Here is a 20091-nt window from a genome sequence, read left to right as displayed (position 1 = left end):
TCTCAGTCCTAAATGGTCTACCCCATATCCTCAGACTGTGACCCCTGGTTCTGGACTCCCCCACCATCATCTCACCTTCTGGATCCTTTGCCAATTACCTTAGAGGGATTCACTTTCTGTTAAACAGCCTGCCACTTCCTTTCACCCACTTTCCCTAAAGAGCATAAATCTAATCAAAAGTCCAGCAAAATCAAATATTTTTACTGATAAAATTTATTAATGTCACAGAACATGGTTTAAAAAAAACAGAAAATTACTTGAGGATTAAAGACAACCAGAGTAAAAGGATGTGCACAATGTTCTCGATCCAAATAGTTTCTTTTTGGCTCCTCTGTACCCTGTCCTCATGACTCCCCACTTTGGACACAGGAGCACTGAACCCCGGGGAGGTCACATCACCATCTCTCCCTCCCTGATTGGCTGGAGACCCATTTCCCAGTCAGTCCTCCAGCACCTTGCTGTCTCTCTCTATTAGTGCGGCGTCAGTGGCAGTTTCCCAACTGGGCCACAAGCCCTGTTATTCTCAGCTACATTGAGCCTTCAGCTCCACCGCCTGGCTGTCATTCACATGCGCAATAGAGAGACAGAAAGGCATAGGAACTCAAATGGGAACTCGAAACTTTGGCTCTAAACCAACACTAACATTTGTCAGTCCTGTATGTGTTTTTTATACTAGGGTTTTTATTATTAGATTTAGGTGCTGGAGGCAAAGGGTGGGGGCTTTTAAAGGGTAACTTTCCCTTTCTAAATTTGTATTGTCTATCGTGTCAGCAGTGGCTCAGTGGATCTCACTGTTACTACTGAGTCAGAAGGTTGTTGGTTCCAGTCCCAATCCAGGGGCCCAAGAACAAAAATCAAAATCGACATTCCTGGTGCCAGCACAGAGAGTGCTGCACTGTCAGAGCTGCTGTCCTTCAGATGAGTAATACACCAAGGCCCTGTCTGCCCTCTCAGGTGGGCGTAGAAGAACCCACAGCCACTATTTCGAAGAAGAGCAGGAGAGTTATCTCCAGCAGGGACTGGGAGAGAAATCCTGGGCCCTGGTGCTTTTCCTGTTTCCAGGCTCTCAGGCTTCTCCGTGCAACAGAACCTTTAAGGGGCCAGAGAATGAAGACTGAATGGCTCACAGTTGTATCTGTTTGGTCATCAGCAAGTCTGAAGACTCTGCTGATTGCTGCTTCTCACCACAATATATTTTCAATATCTGCAACGCAACATAACTTTATCACGATATTTCTAACCTCAAAAAACTCAGAAAAAAACAGCAACATGAAGCGGGATAACAGGTAACTGGACAAAAGGACAATATTGAAGTATATGGAAAAGACTCTTGTGAATCATGTGCAGTAAAACAGGTTACTGATTCACACTGAGCTCAATCTGCACTCCTGTCCTGGTGATCTCATCCCACAAATCCTGCTCACAGTAAACTTTCACCAGCAACAAAATAAACAGAACTCCAGCCAGGATTCCACCCTCTGTTCGCACGATAATTATAGATGACAAAGGCCATCGAGTCCTGTTCATCTCACCTGTCTCCATACACACATATGTATTAGGAGCAGGAGTAGGTCATTCGCCCCCATGAGCCTGCTCCGCCATTAGATAACATTCTCTACATTTCACCAATGGCTACAACTCAAAAGTGCTGAATTGGCTGGAAAGTGATTTGGGGCATTGTGAAAGGTGCTGTATAAATGTAGGTTTTGTCTTTCTTTCATTATACCTGCATGCAGTGGACAGAGTGACAGTAGCAATGGTGAAAGTGGAGGCCCAATGCTGATTATTTAAAGATAATTAATCACCGAGCAATCAAGTGATGTTAGCAAAGTGGCTACAAAGGAATCACTACATTTACAAAAACAATTCAAATCTGTACCTAATCTATCCCCAAAACCCCTCTAGCTCCCCTGAACATCCCTCCAACCATCCCCCCTACTCCACCAAACTTCCCCGACCTCCCTCCAAATTTCCCCCAACCCCTTCCAAACTTCCCCAAATCCCTCCGACTTCCCTCCAAACCTTGACATACCCCTCAACCCCCTCCAAACTTTCCCCAGCCCCCTCCAAATTCCCCCAACCTCCCGCTAAATTCTCCCCAACCTCCCCTCCAAACTTACCCCCAACAGCCCATCCAAAGTTCCCCCAACCCTCTGAACTTTCCCCAACCCCCTAACTTCCCCACAACCCCTCTCAAAACCTACCCCCAACCACCCCTCCAACCTACCCCCACATCCCCCAAACCCACTCCCACATCCCCCAACCCCTCTAAACATGCCCCCAACCCGCGCCCCCACCTTCCCCCCACCCCCTACCTACAACAGCATCCAATTGGTTGTAAAATTACAGGGATTTGACTGACTATTTCTCAAGCAGGAAAACCCTCAGTTTCTGCTGCTGTTGCTTATCACCTTCAGACAGCTTTGTGGTTTCCTGGCGGGTTTTTCAAAAAAATTGGAATTGCAAAGCTGCCTGAAGGTCAGAGGCAGCAGCAGCGACTCGTGAAATTGACCTGACACTGACAGACTGACTTAGAAAATATCAGAACGCTCAGCCTGACAGATCTGTTTTTTATGCTGGTCTGTCAGGTCTGTAGCTCTAGCTGCTCAGTGAGGACGATGCAAAACTGTTTGAAACAACGAGCCCGGCCCACACCTACTCACCTCCCCCACCCACAACATCCCAGGTCCTGCTGTTTGGTACTGTCTGAACCCCACTCTCCCGGGCCTTGATTCCTGGTGTCTTGGGCCAATATTTATCCTTCAATCAACATAACCACAAACATATCATTTGGGTCATTATCACATTTCTGTTTGTGGGATCTTGCTGTGTGCAAATTGGCTGCTGAGTTTCCTACATTACACCAGTGACTACATTTCAAAAGTGGCTGTAAAACGCTTTGAAACATCCTGTGGTTGTGAAAGGCGCTATAGAAATGCAAATCCTTGTTTAATTGTCAGCAAATTTGGATACATTACACTCAGTCCCTCATCTCGATCATTCATGAGGATTGAGACCTCATTTTGTGTATGAACCTCCTGGTTGACACCTTTCCGAATGCTTTTTGAAAATCCAAATACACCACACGCAAGATGAGGAATTATTTGTTTTAAAAACACAGCGAGTTGTTACGATTTGGAATCCACTGCCTCAAAACTGACTGGAAGTAAATTCAACTGTATCGTTCAAAAGGGAACTGGACAGATTCTTGAAAGAAAAAAAAAATTGCAGGGCAATGGGATTAATTGGAAAACTCTTTCAAAGAGCCTCCAATTGCCTCCTACTGTGCTCTATGAGCCTCATGTGCATTTAAAGGATCTTCAGTTGTGGGTGACATATTAAAGCAATCAGTGCCTCCTATTCTCTGTATGTTTAGTTTAACACTTCAATCTCCCCTTCACATTCTCTGAAGTGGCAGATGGAGTTTAATACAGGGAAAGTTGAGGTGATGTAATTTGGCAGAAGGGACAGGTAGAGGCAACACAGGCGTAATGGCACAGTTCCAAAGAGTGAGCAGGGACAGAGGGACCTGGGGGTTCATGTGCAGAGATCTTTGAAGGTGGCAGGACACAGTGAGAGAGGAATTAGCAAAGCATGGGGGATCTTGAGCTTCAGAAATAGAGAGCTTGGGTTGGATCTTCGGTACCGAGGTGGATAGCTTGGATCTGGAAATTTCCCAATTGCCGGACCTGCCTCGGTCTAAAGGTTCCCAAATGTTGTGATCTTCACTCGGGGGCAGGGGGAGGGGGGGGGGGGGGGGGGTGTGCTTTGAGGTGGGCGGTTATGGATGGAGTTGGTTGCTGTGCCACCGGAATCGGAGCTTAGGCGGTTAACAGGATGCCCGAGCACTGAGGTGAGCTGGTTAAAAGGCCTGCCTCCATTCTCTGGGCTTGATCCCAGTTGCATTGTTAACTTTTGGAATCTCTGGTCCTCACCAGTGGCACCCACATGCCAAGAGAATGTTTTAAAAATAAATTAATAGACATGATTATTTGGAATAATTGCCCACCCACCAGGGGCAGCAACCCAACACAATTCCTCCTCACTAATTGCAAGTGAGCCAATTGCAAGCCCCCTCCTGACCCCAAGGCCCTTATACACTCCATGCCAGCTCATGCCAACTCTTGCCATGGCACGGACCCCCCATAGCCCCTTTTACCCTACATCCCAACTCACATTATTCACCATGGGCAGACCCCAGGAGCCAGGTTGAGATTAAATAAAATAAAGTTCTAAAAATCTAAAATTAAACAAAACTCCCATTCTTGAAACCTTATTCAAAACTTTTGTTTAATCTCATATAAAAACCAACATACTTCTGTCCATACCACTTCAAAGGCAGCTAAACCCTTAATGGTCTCTTTAAGTTGTCAAAGTGTGGACTCAGAACAGCTGCTGAGATGACTGTAGGTTTTGGAAGTCAGCCAAGCATTCATAAATAGCCCTTAGGGAAATGCCAGCAATTACTGAAACTGCTGGGACTGATGCTACATTGTATAGCCAACTATTTTTTTCACTTACACTGACAGCTGCAGACGAAGTCAGGAGAGCAGGGGATTTAAAAAAGACTTTCGATCATGACAGTTAAACAGACCCTATCCACCCAACAAGAGTCTTTACGTCTACTCCATAAAGTCATGACTTTCACACTATGAGTTAACTCCCTTGCAGAAGGCAAAATGGTGCCTGTTTGAACTCAGTGCTGAGTTCAGATGGCTCTGCTGAGTTCAGGTTCAACTTGGGTGTGAATCAAGCACTGCCCCTGTCCCCTACTGGCAAAAATTGGATCTGTGAAAACTGGGAGTGGGACTTCCGCATCCGGGTCCCACCCACAATTTTTGAAGGTAGGTGAGTCTTTCTGACTCTGAAAATCCAGGTCATTGAGTAAAAAAGCAGGGAAGTGACATTGGACCATCATAAAGCTCTGATACTCTGAAGCCAAAATGGACATGTCCAGGCATTGCAACATTTTTGAATCCAACTAAATGCTGAGGTCACGAGCTTTCTGGTGAATTCTCCATGGCAACAACTTGACCAATCGCAACTGACTTGCCAACTAATCAGCACCCTTTTCTCACGCAGTATAAATAGTTGCTCCCTTTGAAATTTGGTGTTCTTGTGTTTGTCCTGATAAGTGCAATATGAAAACTTCGAGAGCATGTCTCTTTTTGCAGCAATAAATGACCTTCATCAGCTTCTGTGGAACATTTCAGTGGAAATGTGCACTCCCAGACCACTGGAAACAAAGTTGTAAGACTGGCCAGTACAGCAGAAAGAAACCCTTTGACCTTCCCACTTCACCAACTGTCAGAATGAACATGGTTCAGTCTTGAATGTGATTGACAGCAGCAATCACAGCAGAATCCAACCCCTGTAATCACTGGTGAACTCGCTGGTGTCTCAGCAGGTGAGATGACCGAGTGAATCGTTTCCCACACATGGAGCAGGTGAACGGCCTCTCCCCAGTGTGAACACCCTGGTGTCGCAGTAGGGTGGATGAATCACTGAATCCCTTCCCACACTCACAGCAGATGAAAGGCCTCTCCCCAGTGTGAACTCGCTGGTGTGTGAGCAGGTTGGTTAACTGAGTGAAACCCTTCCCACACATGGAGCAGATGAATGGCCTCTCCCCAGTGTGAACTCGCCGGTGCTTCCGCAAGATGGATGGATCAGCAAATCCCTTCCCACACTCAGAGCAGGTGAATGGCCTCTCCCCAGTGTGAGCTCGCTGGTGTCGCAGAAGGTTGCATAATCGGCTGAATTGCTTCCCACATACAGAGCAGTTGAATAATTTGTCCCCAGTATGAACTCGCTGGTGTATCAGCAGGCTGGATGAATCACTGAAACCTTTCCCACATTTGGAGCAGGTGAACGGTCTCTCCCCCGTGTGAACTCGCTGGTGTGTCCGCAGATTGGAAGAGTTAGTGAATCCCTTCCCACAATCAGAGCAGGTGAACGGCCTCTCCCCGGTGTGAAGTCGCTGGTGTATCTGCAGGTGGGATAACTGAGTGAATCCCTTTCCACAATCAGAGCAGGTGAACGGCCTCTCCCCAGTGTGAATGCGGCGATGAGATTCCAGCGCAGATGGGGACCGGAATCCCTTCCCACATTCCCCACATTTGCATGGTTTCTCCATGGTTCGGGTGTCCTTGCATTCCTTGAGGTAAGATGTTTAACTGAAGCCTCATCCACAAACAGTACACGTGTTCGGTCTCTCCCGGCTGTGAATGGTGCAATGTTTCTTCAGTCTGTGCATCTGGTTAAAGTTTTCTCCAAAGTCAGTGCATTGGAACTCTCTCACGTGTGTGTGTACGCGAGCTTCTTGGTGATTTTACAGACACAGTGACTTTTAAAATCTGTTGAAGCAGACAGAACAAACATTTCTCTTTCTAGTTCAAAGACTGATGATATTGAGCTCCCATAAATCAGGTCAGGTCTGGATGTAATGTTTGGTTTGCGATTTCTGTCTTTACATCCTCCATTTCTAATATCCTGTAAATGGAGTTAGTTTCTCAAAGTCATCACTGTCAGTACAGGATAGAAATTCAGAACACACAAGTCTACTTTCTATGGAACATTCTTTCCTCTTTCATTCCCCAAAGACTGTCAATCTCGATCCCACATATTCTCCATCCAATCTCAATCTGCTGACCTAACAGATCCATGCCCATCGCTTCCTGTCCAGGACACAGAGACCTGAAAATGTTCAGGCAGGCTGCTGGACATGGAACTCACTGTGTGGTGGAAGTGGAGATGGTCAATGATATGAAAATGAAACTGGGTGTGCACTTGAAGGAAATAAACTTGCAGGGGAACGGGGATATAGAAGGGAAATAGGACTGACTGGGTTACTCTACAGAGAATCAGCTTGGATTTGAATTACTGAATGGACTCCTTCTGTGCCATAATGACTGACTCTAAATATATAACATAGCACAGTGCTATGTTACAAGACTAGAAATAATAATAAATTAACTTTATGACAGAATCATAAATAACATATCTAATATATATCATATAAAAACACCAGGCATATCTCTGTCCTATATTACTTTACTGTCCCCTTAAATGTCAGCCATCTCCTGGGGAATCCACCACTTTAATTGTGAACATGAGGAAAGAGGCCATCCTTTTAGCCAGACAAATAAATGTGTCAAGCCGAGGGAGCAAAGGATGCCTGGATGAGTGCAGTTCCAACAAAACTCAAGAAGCTTGACACCATCCAGGACAAAGCAGCCCTCTTGATTGGCACCCCATCCACAAACCTTCACTCCCTCCACCACCGACGAACAGTAGCAGCAGTGAGTACCATCTATAAGATGCACTGCAGGAATCCACCGAGGCTCCTTCGATAGCATTTTCCAAACCCACGACTACTACCATCTAGAAGGACAAGGGCAGCAGTTGGATGGGAACACCGCCACCTGGAAGTTCCCCTCCAAATCACTCACCTTCCTGACTTGGAAATATATCCCGTTCCTTCACTGTCACTGGGTCAACATCCCTTCCTTACATCACTGTGGCTGTACCTACACCACATGGACTGCAGCGGTTCAAGAAGGCAGCTCACCACCACCTTCTCAAGGGCAACTAGGGATGGGCAGTAAATGCTGCCCCAGCCAGTGAAGCCCACATCCCGTGAATGAATAAAAGAACCAATGTCCAGCCTGATACAAACCGGCTCTTCATTGATCTGGGAGCTGCGGCCCCGCTCGGTGCAAACGGGGGAGGGGGAACCGGTCAGTTTATTTCCGGGGTTTGCGGTTTACACAACATGTTTCCGGAGCCTCTCCGTCCACTCGCCGGATCCATCGCTCCCTCCGCCCCGGCGTCCCCCACCTTTATCCATTGTGGACCCGTCTGCCCATCGCCATTACCCGCACTGCGCATGCTTCAGTCACTGCCCGCCCCCGCCCCTCATTCATTTCGATTGGTTGGAGGACCAGCCACTCCTGTATGTTCCTCCAGTTCCCCCTCCCTTTCCCTATTGGTCCGGAGCTGCCGTCAATCACCCGGGCATTGTGACGATTTCAAACGCTGAGAGCGGCCACAGACTCAGCCTGACTTGCTGATTTTTGGCAGCATTTTCTGTTTGGGAATTAGAGCTAGAGATGGATGGTCAGTTCCCCTCTGTCCGGGGGGATTCACACTCATTTCCCCAGTGCAGTGATTATCACGTTTACTTTACATGAGAAAGTCCCCGGTTCAATCCTGGCTGAAAACTTTGTGTTTAACATTGTTACTGATGAGGCATTAACAGTGAGTTTAGTTTCATATCGATCAGGGTGACAGTTACTGTTGTCTCATTCCAGAAAAAACTGATCCACTCTGACCCAAAAACAAAATACTGTAATACTCTAGGTGGAAATCTGACCTAGAACTAGGGGGTCACTGTTTAAAAATAAGGGGTGGCCCATTTAAGACAGAGATGAGTTTTTTTTCTCGCAGAGGGTCATGAGTCTTTGCAACTCTCTTCTTCAAAAGGCAGTGGGGAGTCTTCGAATCTTTTTAAGGCAGAGCTGGATAGGTTCTTGATAAGCAAGGGGGGGGGGGCGAAAGGTTATCGGGTGTAGACGGGAATGAGGTTACAATCAGATGAGCCATAATCTCATTGAATGGCAGAGCAGGCTCGAGGGGCCGAGTGGCCTATTCCTGCTCCTAATTTGTATGTTCGCACAACCACAAAACAAACTATTGGACAACCTCAGCAGGTCAAACAACATCTATGGAGAAGGAAACAGAGTGAATGCTTCATGTCGGTAACCTTTTATCCAAACTTGAAAAAAATTAAAGATCTCACAGTTTACCAGCAAGTGCAAAGTCAGCAAAAAGAGAGGGCGAGGACGATGGAGTCGAAGGTTTTTTTAATGATGGGAGACAACAGTGGATTTAAAGGTGAGAGGGACAGTACCAAAAGAGAGAGAGAACCGTTAAGGATGTCGTCTAAAATTTGGAAGTTGGATGGTCAGCAGTTTAGTGAGAATAGTGTCAAGGAAGCAGAAGGCACGTCTCAGAGGCAAGATGAGCTCTGAGTGAGATAGAAGATAGGAGAGAAACTGGAGAAAGATGCAAGTTAGGGGAACAGGCAGGTGTTTGTGTGGCCGTAGAAGTGACTCCAGGATGGTATGTTGCCTCCCTGGTGCCAGGGTCAAGGATGTCACAGAGCGGCTGCAGGACATTCTTTTGGGGGAGGGTGATCAGACAGAGGTCGTGGTCCACATTGGTACCAATGACTTAGGGAGGAAGGGGGATTTAGTCCTGCAATCAGAATTTAGGGAGCTAAGTAGAAAATTAACAAGCAGGGCCTCAGCTGTAGTAACCTCCGGATTACTCCCAGAGCCATGTGCTAGTGATTACAGAAGTAGGAGGGTAAGGCAGATGAATGCATGGCTGGAAAAGTGGTGCCGGAGGGAGGGCTTTAGATTCCTGGGACAGGCTCTGGGAGAGTTGGCACCTGTAGAAGCCAGATGGGTTGCACCTGAACAGAGCCGGGACTGAGCTCCTTGCAGGGCATTTTGCTAGTGCTGTTGGGAGGGCTTCAAACTAGCTCAGCAGCAGTGTAGGAATCAAGAGAAAATATTAGCGAGGAATACCAGGGTGCACAAAATACTGGGAGGGACAGAGAGTACTAGTTTAGAAAAGAGTAAGTTAATAGGTAAAGTCGGGGCAAGGGAGAAAGTAACAAAAGCCAAATCAGGGTTATTATGCATGCATGTGAATGCACAGAGAATAGTAAATAAGATTGGGGAGTTACAGGTGCAGACTGCCATGTGGAAATGTGATGTTGTGGCAATAACAGACCTGGCTCAAGGAAGGGCAGAACTGGGTGTTAAATATTCCCGAGTACAAGGTGTTCAGAAGAGACAGGAAAGGAAGGAAAGGATGAGGGGTGGTGGTATTGGTTAAGGAGACCATTGCAGTGCTGGAGAAAGAGGATGTCCCAGGGGGTTCAAGGACAGAATCAATTTGGCTAAGGTTAAGGAGCAAAAAGGGTGCAATTACATTGCTTGGTGTAGCCTATAGACCGCCAACTAGTGGGAAGGATGTAGAGGAACAAATCTCATGGAAATTACAGAGAAATGCAGGCATTATAGAGTAGTTATAATGGGGGACTTTAATTACCCGAATATAGATAGGGACACTGGTAGTGTAAAGGGCGGAGAGGGACAAAGGTTCCTAAATTGTGTTCAGGAGAATTTTCTCCAGAAGTATGTGTCTAATCCACTGTTGGACCTGGTTCTTGGAAATTAGGTTAGCCAAGTAGATCAAGTGTCAGTGGGGGAACATTTAGGAGACAGTGATTATTGTATTGCATGTTTTAGGATGATGATGAGAAAAGCACGATAGGCAATCCAGAGTAAGAATAATTAACTGGACAAGAGCCGACTTCAATGGAGCAAGAATGGAGCTGGGCCAGGTAGACTGGAACAAAAGATTGGCAGGAAAAACTGTAGCTGAACAATGGGCTACCTTTAAAAAATGAATTGGGTCGGGCACAGTCAAGTATTTAGATATTCACCTGAGTTGCCATAGCCTCCAGGGCTATGGGTCAAGTGCTGGAAAATGGGATTAGTGTAGTTAGATCTTTGTTGACCAGCTCAGACACGATGGGCTGAATGGCCTCCTTCTGTGCTGTAAACGTCCATGAATCTATATACCATCTAAAGGGAAAGGTGGGGCTGACAAATCCAGAGCTCTCTGGATGAAAAAGGAGATTGAAATTAAGATAAAAAGAAAAAGTGCACTTATGACAGGTGACAGGTAGAAAATACAATTGAGAACCAAGTCGAATGCAAAAGGTTCAGAGGGGAGGTGAAAAAGCACATGAGAGAAGCGAAGAGGGATTATGAGAAGAGACTGGCAGCCAACATAAAGGGGAATCCCAAAGTCTTCTACAGGCATATAAATAGTAAAAGGTTGGTAAAAAGAGGAGTATGGCTGATTGGGGACTGAAAAGGGAATTTACGCATGGACAAAGGGGTCATGGCTGAGGTATTAAATGAATACTTTGCATCCGTCTTTACCAAGGAGGTAGATGCTACCCAGGCCATGGTGACAGACTCTGAAGGGTTCAAAGTTGATAAGGAGGAAGTGTTGAATAGACTATCGGTACTTAAACTTGACAAGGTACTGGGACCAAATGAGATGCATCCAAGGATATTGAAAGAAGTGAGAGTAGAAATTTCATGGGCACTGGCCATAGTCTTTCAGTCTTCCTTAAACTCAGGGGTGGTGCTAGAGAACTGAAAAATTGTAAACATTATGCCCTTGTTCAAAAAAAGGTTCCAAGGATAAGCCCAGCAATTACAGACCAGTCAGTTTAACTTCAGTAGTGGGCAAGATTCTAGAAACAATTATTCGGGATAGAATTAATAGTCACATAGGAAAATATGTGTTGATAAGGGAGAATCAACATGGATTACTAAAGTTTAACTAACTTGCTGGAGTTTCTCGAAGAGGTAACAGAAAAGGTGAATGAGGGTAATGCAGTTGATGTGGTGTATATGGACTGTCAAAACGCATTTGACACAGTGTCACACAACAGACTTGTGAGAAAAGTTATTGCTCATGGAATAAAAGGGACAGTAGCAATGTGGATACAAAATTGGTTGAAAACTAGGAAGCAGAGAGTAATGGTCAATGGATATTTTTCAGGCTGTAGGAAGGTTTGTAGTGGGGTTCCCCAGGGGCTGGTATTGGGACCCTTGCTTTTCCTGATATATATTAACGATCTAGACCTTGGTGTGCAGGGAACAATTTCAAAGTTTGCAGACGATATGCAAGTTGGGAGTGTTGTGGACTGCGAGGAGGACGGTGTGGAACTTCAAGAGGACAGACAAGTTGGTGGAGTGGGCAGATAGATGGCAGATGAAGTTCAATGCGGAGAAATTTGAGGTGATGCATTTTGGTAGGAAGAACATGGGGATATAGGAGCAGAAAGACCTGGGTGTATATGTGTATAGATCACTGAAGGTGGCAGGACAGGTGGAGAGAGCAATTAGTAAAGCTTATAGTGCCCTGGGCTTTATTAATAGGGACATAGAGTACAAGGGCAGGCAGGTTATGCTGGATTTATATAAGACACTCACCAGACCTCAGTTGGAATATTGTGTTCAGTTCTGGGCACCATATTATAGGGAGGATGTGAAGATATTGGAGAGAGTGCAGAAGGAGTTTACAAGAATAATCCCAGGGATGAGAAACTTCAGCAATGGGGATAAATTGGAGAGATTAAGGCTGTTCTCCTTGGAGAGAAGAAGGCTAAGAGAAGATTTGATAGAGATGTTCAAAATCATGAAGGGTCTGGACAGGGTAGATGGGGAGAAGCTGTTCCCACTCGTAAAAAGATCAAGAAAGAGAGGGCACAGATTTAAAGTGATTTATAAAAGAAGCAAGTGGGACAGGAGAAAAATCTTTTTCACACAACGAGTGGTTCGGGTCTGGAATGCTCTGTCTGGAAGTGCGGTGGAGCCAGGTTCAAGTGAGGCATTCAAGAAGGCATTAGATGGTTATTTGGATCAAAACAATGTGTAAGGGTACAGGGAAAAGGCAGGGCAATGGCACTAGGCCATGATGCTCATTTGCAGAGCTGGTGCAGACACGATAGGCCGGATGGCCTCCTTTTGTGCTGTTAAAATTCTGTGATTCTGTGAACATCAGCAAAAACAGACCCCAAAGAACATGGCCCAGTCCTGGATGTGACCAGCTGTAAAATCCAATCACGGTAATTACTTGTGAACTCGCTGGTGTCTCAGAAGAGCGGAAGACTGAGTGAATCCCTTCCCACAGTCTGTGCAGCTGAACGGTCTCTCCCCAGTGTGAATTCGCTGGTGTACAGTGAGTTGAGATGATCGCTTAAATCCAGTCCCACATTGACAGCACCTGAATGGTCTCTCGTCAGCGTGAACACGTTGATGGAACATCAGTTCCTGGGAACCTTTATAACACTTCCCACGTCTGAGCATTTAAACGGTCGCTCCACAGTGTGAACTCGCTGGTGTCTGAGCAGATTGGATGACTGAGTGAATCCCTTCCCACACTCCGTGCAGGTGAATGGCCTCTCCCCAGTGTGAATTCGCTGGTGTACAGTGAGGTCAGATGATTGATTGAATCCAGTCCCGCAGAGAGAGCACCTGAATGGTCTTTCATCCGTGTGAACACGTTGATGAGACAACAGTTCCTTGGAGCTTTTATAACACTTCCCACAGACTGGGCATTTAAAAGGTCTCTCGTCAGTGTGAACTCGCTGGTGCCTCAGTAATGTGGCTGAGCGAGCAAATCCTGTCCCACACTTGGAGCAAATGAATGGTCTCTCCCCAGTGTGAACTCGCTGGTGTGTCAGCAGGTCTGATGAACAAGTGAACCCCTTCCCACACTCAGAGCAGGTGAATGGCCTCTCTCCAGTGTGAACGCGCTGGTGTTGCAGCAGGTCAGATGAATGATTGAATCCCTTCCCACACTCGGAGCAGGTGAATGGTCTCTCCCCAGTGTGAATTTGCTGGTGTATCAGCAAGTTGGATGATCGAGTGAATCCCTTCCCGCACTTGGAGCAGATGAACGGCCTCTCTCCAGTGTGAACTCGTTGGTGTACAGTGAGGTCAGATGATCGCCTGAAACGCATCCCACAGTGAGAGCACCTGAATGGCCTCTCATCAGTGTGAACACGTTGATGTATCAATAGGTGGGAGGACTGAGTGAATCCCTTCCCACACTCGGAGCAGGTGAATGGCCTCTCCCCAGTGTGACAGCGCCGATGAGTTTTCAGGTCAGACGGATAATTAAATCCTTTTCCACAGTCCCCACATTTCCACGGCTTCTCCCTGTTGTGACTGCATTTATGTTCTGATAGGTCAGATAATTGGCTGAAGCCTCGACCACACACAGAACAAGTGTATGGTTTCTCTCCACTGTGAACAGTGCTTTCTCCTTCCATGTTCAAAATCCGGTGACATTCACATTATGATAAATTGGGCTGCAAATCCTCCCCTTCTAATATCCTGTGAAATCGATGTAAAACAGAAAAAAGGGAGTGAGAGAGAACCCGCAAAAACACAAAGGCAGGTTGTGAAATGGAGCTGAATGAATCTGGTAATTTGTGGGGCCGGCACCAGGGAAAAGTGACCATGAAAACTGCTGGATTGTCGTAAAAACACAACTGGTTCACTATTGTCCTTCAGGGAATTATTATTATTTATTATTATTATTTAAATGGAGAGAAACTTCAGAATGCTTCAGTGCAGAGGGGTCTGGGTGTCCTCGTGCATGAATCGCTGAAAGCTAGTATGCAGGTACAGCAGGTAATAAGGAAGGCAAATGGAATTTTGGCATTTATTGCTAAAGGAATAGAGTATAAAAATAGGGAAGTATTGCTGAAACTGTACAAGGCATTGGTGAGACCGCACCTGGAGCACTGTACACAGTTTTGGTCCCCTTACTTGAGGAAGGATGTAGTTGCATTGGAGGCAGTTCAGAGGAGGTTCACTAGATTGATTCCACAGATGCGGGGCTTGTCTTATGAGGAGAGATTGAGCAGTTTAGGCCTATACTCGCTAGAGTTTAGAAGGATGAGTGGAGATCTAATTGAGGTATATAAGATGCTAAAGGGGCTAGACAAAGTAGACGTGGAGCGGATGTTTCCTCTTCTGGGGCATTCTAGAACAAGAGGCCATAGTTTTAAGCTAAGGGGTGGTAGATTTAAATCAGAGATGAGGAGGAATTACTTTTCTCAAAGTCGTGAATCTGTGGAATTCACTACCTCAGAGTGCAGTGGATGCCGGGGCGCTGAATAAATTTAAGGAGGAGATAGACAGATTTTTAATTAGTAACGGGTTGAATGGTTATGGGGAGTGGGCGGGAAATTGGAGTTGAGGCCGAAATGAGGTCAGCCATGATCGTATTGAATGGCGGGGCAGGCTCGAGGGGCTGAATAACCTACTCCTGCTCCTAGTTCTTATTAATGGAACCTTCCACCCAGACCGGGTCAATGCAAGACTCTGGTCTCTATGGAAGGAGAGAGAGAGAGAGAGAAGTAGGAGAGGCAGCAGTTGAAGAGGGATTTTATATACCTACTACTCGACCATAACTTTGACAAATCTCCTGAACCACTAGCCTCCAGCACCTAGAAGGACCAGGGTAGCCGGTGTGTGTGAACACCAACTCTCCAAGTTCCCCTTGAAGCCACACACTCTCCTGACTGGTCTGACATCCAGTACTGAATGAACAGAAAATTCTTTCATATAAATACTGGGAAGACTGAAAGTGTTGTCTTCAGTCCCTACTACAAACTCCATTCCCTAACAACTGACTTCATCTCTCTCACTGGCAACTGTCTGAGGCTGAACCAGACTGTTCAAAACTTTAGTGTAATATTTCACCCCAAGATGAGCTCTTTTTAAAAATTATTTGTTCATGGGATGTTAGCATCGCTAGCTAGACCAGCATTTATTGCCCATCCCTAAGTTAAGAGTCAACCACATTGCTGTGGGTCTGGAGTCACATGTAGGCCAGACCAGTACAAGGAATGCAGATTTCCATCCCTAGAGGACATTAGTGAACCAGATGGGTTTTTACTACAAAAAAAACCCATCTGGTTCACTAATGTCCTTTAGGGAAGGAAATCTGCTGTCCTTACCTGGTCTGGCCTACGTGTGACTCCAGACCCACAGCAATGTGACTGGCTCTTAATTGCCCTCTGAACAAGGGCAATCAGGGATGGGCAATAAATGCTGGCCTAGCCAGCAACCCCACATTCCATGAATGAATAATGAAAAAAGCTTACAACCACACATCCTCATCATCACCCAGACGGCCTGTTTCCACCTTAGTAACATCGCCCAACTCTGCCCTAGTCTCAGCTCACCTGTTGCTGAAACTCTCATCCATTCCTTTGTTACCTCTAGACTTAACTATCCTAAGGCACTCCGTGCCAGCCTCCCACATTCAACCTCTCTGTAATCTTGAGGCTATCCAAAACTCTGCTGCCCTTGTGTTTACTCACACCAAGTTTTCCTCGCCCATCACTCCTGTGCCCGCTGACCGACAAAGGTTCTTGGTTAAGAAGAATCTAAATTTTTAATTTCTCATCCTTATTTTCAAATTCCTCCATGGCCCCTCCCTGTCTCTGTAATCTCCATCAGTCTCATGACCCTCTGAGATATCTGTGCTTATCTAATTCCAACCTCCTGAGCATTCCTATTTTAACTGTTTGGTGGCCGTGCCTTCAGTTGCCTAGGCCGTAAGCTCTGGAATTTCCTCCCTAAACCTCTCTGCCTCTCTACCTCAATTTCTCCCTTTAAGATAGTCCTTAAAGCCTGCCTCTTTGACAAAGCTTCTGGTCACCTGCCCTAATATCTCCTTATGTGGCTCAGTGTCAAATGTTGCTTTGTAATATTTCTGGGAAATGCCTTGGAACATTTTGTTACATTAAAGTTGCAATATTGTTGTTATTGATTTGGACATATATCATTGTTTCTTCTTCATCACTGGTGAATAACCTGTAACTCCTTATCTAACATCATTGTGGGAGCACCTTCACCACACGGACTGCAGTGCTTCAAGAAGGTCAAACATCATCTTCTCCACAGGTAACTGGGGTTGGGAAATATCTGCTGCTGGTCTTGTTAGTGACGCCCAAATCCCCAGAATAAATTTTATAAGTATGCATTTATAGAATAGATTAAAAGCATCTACAGAAATATTTGTTCCTAAAACAATGATCTTTTACATTTCATGGCCAGTGTCTGCTCAACAACCTCATCTTCCCCAGAACCTACCTCCCTTTGACAATTTCACGTTGGAAATTGCTAGGTCCTTGTGGTTAAACCCAGCAGCTTCTCCTCCATCTCCACTCCAACTCAAACTGCTACAGCAAAGGCTTTGAAAATAAAATTGGATAAGTACCTGAAGAGAAAAAGCTGGGCTATGAGGAAAGGGCAGGGAGTGGGACTAGCTGATCTGCGGTTGCACAGACCCAGCACAGGAATGACAGGATAAATGGCCTCCTGTATTGTAATCATTCTATGGCTGCATGAAAAAGACTAACACTGGAGGCCAGGGACCAACCTCTCCAATCAACACCCACCCAAATACAAATCCGTTCTTAATTGGTTCATCTCTGTTCCCAGACTCGGTTCTGTGAGAAATGCCTGCAATAAAACCAAACCAAAATACTGCAGCTGCTGGAAATCTGAAATAAAAAGAGCAAGTGCTAGAAATACTCAGCAGGTCAGGCAGTAACTGTGGAAAGAGAAAGAGTTAACATTTCAGGGTGTACAGAATGAATTATGGGGAATACAAATGAAGCAGAATTTGACAGTCAATATAAGCTCAGAAGTGGGAGAGAAATGATCTCTAGTGCAGGAAAAATAATTCCTGGCCATGGGAAGATAAAGCTGGTAAATCAACAGTGAATAGCTGGGGGGATGGGCAGCAGTGGAAGCCTCATTTAGACACAGTTGGTGAAAATAACAGTAAAATACTAAACATGGTTAAAATACACCCATCATTAGAGGCAGATGGAGCCATACAACGGTAGAGAGGTGATTGTGAAGGGTAGGGGTGAAGCAGAGCAATGGATGGACATGGATTCAGATCCACAGTAAAGGAGCCACACCAGCCTCAGAGACATGGGACCAGAGCGCAGCAGTAAAAGCTCTAAATTGTCGATGAATGTTCAATAATACTCACCCCTGAAACAATTTCACTGTTTTCAAATTTAAAATCTCCTGCTGGAGCCTGCAGCTGGAAAGATATCAGAAGCATTGGAGTCAGAGAAAAATCTCACAGACTTCAAATCTTCTAGCTCTCTGTAAAAGGAGATTACAAAAGTCATAAGTGTCAGATGCAGGTACAAATTCAGAAGAGACAAACATTTCTCTTGATTTGAGTTTGCTGTGTGTAAATCCTCCCATCCTAACCCCTGTAAAAGGGGTTCCAGAATCCATCACTGTCAGTCCAGGATAGAAATTCACAATATTCTCTCCTCCTGCTGCCTGGTCCAAGATAACTTAAGCAAGGACATATTTGCATTGGAAGCAGTTCAGAGAAGGTTCACTAGGCTGATTCCTGGAATGAGAGGCTTTGCCTCATGAGGAAAGGTTGAGCAAGGTGGGTCTGTATTCATTGGAGTTTCGAAGAATGAGAGGTGATTTTATTGAAACCTGTAAGATTCTGAGGGCACTTAACAGGGTGGATCCTGAGAGGGCTTTTTCCCCTCATGGGAGAATATGGAACAAAGAGGCACAATTTAAAAATAAAGGTTTTCAATAATTTTGACTGAGATGCGGAAGACTGAAGTGAGGAGAAATTTCTTCTCTCAGGCATCCATTAGTTTGTGGAACTCTCTTCCCCAGCAAGGAGTGGAGGTCTGGTTATTGAATAGATGCAAAGTTGAGTATTGCTAAAAAAAAAGGGACATGTTGAAGTTTTTCATCTTGCACTGAACAGGACAGCTGGCAAGAATACCAATATAAGGGGAAAACAACTATATATACTGCATGCAAAGCGAGTGCTGATTGGTTGGCAAGTAGGCTTTGATTGGTAGAGGCATTGCCATGGAGAATGCACCAGTGATAGTGACTGACAGTTAACTGCCAAGCATTGCAAACAGACCATACCCAACCAGCCTGTGTTTGCAAAGCTCAAAACAGTGTCCAATATTAGATGTGATTCCGTGATTGGACAACATTTGCTAAATAATCGTCAGTGTGCTAAAAATTACATTGATAACCAATTTAAGATTCTTAGTTGGGCTTGCAGTGTGGTGCATTTGCATGTACTGGAAGCTACATATATTATAGGGCTCTGTTCTTTGCAGAAAGAAAAAACATATACACACATTGCGCCTGTTTCAGCTAAACAAAATAAGTGACAGCCATTTGCTGACTCATTCCTCAGGACAATGCCTTGACCAATCAGGGTCAAACTGGTTCAAATTTCAAACAATGCTTTGCAGTTAACTGTCAGTCACCATCACTAGTGCATTTTGCATAGCAACGCCTCTACCAATCAGAGTCCACTTGCCAACCAATCAGCATTCTCTTTACATACAGTATATATAGTTGTTTTTCCTTACATTGGTATTCTTGCGAAGTGCCCCGATGAGTACAAGACGAAAAGCTTCCACATGTCTCTTTTTACAGCAACACTCAAGTTCTTTACTACCAAAAGACTAATTGAGACCGAGTTAGACAAATTTTTCATTTAAGCATCAAAATAAGGGGCGGGCAGTGCAGTTAAGACCACAATCAGATCAGCCATGATCTCATTGAATGGTGTATCATGCTCAATGGGCCGACAGGCCAACTCCTGCTCCTAGTTCTGATGTTCTTATTCTGATGTTGTTAGGATGGCAGCGCGTGCGCCCAGCAGCACATTGCCCTTCAAACGATGGCGGTAATTAACCCGGGACAGTCACCATCTCCTGTGTGCAGCGCGAGAATAAAATCAATGAGCCAATGATTTTCTCTCCTGGTCACCGGTGCCATGAAGCCCCGCCCATGCACTGTACCGTCACCAAGACGGCCACTGAACCAAGATGGCGACCATTAAATTGGGCCTATTTCCGGGAAAAAGTTCCAGAGCTGAAAACGCGGGACCTGCAGAGGCTTATTCTGGATTTGCGGCCTACTTCAGGTGTTTGTGAAGCCGCCACTCCCTCCCGACACCGACTCCCGGCTCCATTCCTCCCTCCGCCTCATCAAATCTCACCCGCTGAAAAAATCCTCTCCCGCACTTGCAGGACTCTGATCAAAGTGACACTGCGCATGCTCCAGATACAGTCCAGTACTGCGCCTGCGTACTGGGCTCTTAGAGTGTTAATAGATCACATTCACATCCGAACGGAATGTTGGGTAACAGCAGCACCATTGAACCCCCCAGAGGGGAAAGAAAATAATTGAGATCAATTAATAAAAAGACACACATGAATCCTCGTGAATAAATGCTCTTCCATACTCGAATTGCTCAAAGTGACTTAAACCGCTTCTCTCTTGTAGGAATACACTGAGATTTTAAAGCTTTTGCCACTTGTTCCCATGCCTCTCTCCTGCCCTGAAGGTGCTGATTCTAGCTACGTTCAATCCCATAGTCACT

General features: G+C 45.6%; 2 protein-coding genes across 2 annotated transcripts in view; one reads left to right on the top strand and one right to left on the bottom strand.

The window, feature by feature from the left end:
- The window catches only part of LOC144697784 (uncharacterized), a 172091-nt gene that overhangs the window by 127742 nt on the left and 24258 nt on the right, over positions 1–20091 (top strand). The window lies entirely within an intron of this gene.
- LOC144698194 (uncharacterized) lies at positions 5187–6324 on the bottom strand. Its single transcript, XM_078570153.1, has one exon. The coding sequence runs from the start codon at positions 6134–6136 to the stop codon at positions 5378–5380; it is 759 nt and encodes a 252-aa protein (XP_078426279.1). The 5' UTR covers positions 6137–6324; the 3' UTR covers positions 5187–5377.

The sequence above is a fragment of the Cetorhinus maximus genome, chromosome 23 (assembly GCF_964194155.1).
Source record: "Cetorhinus maximus chromosome 23, sCetMax3.hap1.1, whole genome shotgun sequence".
Classification (NCBI taxonomy): domain Eukaryota; kingdom Metazoa; phylum Chordata; class Chondrichthyes; order Lamniformes; family Cetorhinidae; genus Cetorhinus; species Cetorhinus maximus.
The sequence above is the reverse complement of the archived record's forward strand: the minus strand, read 5'-3'. Positions and strand labels throughout refer to the sequence as shown.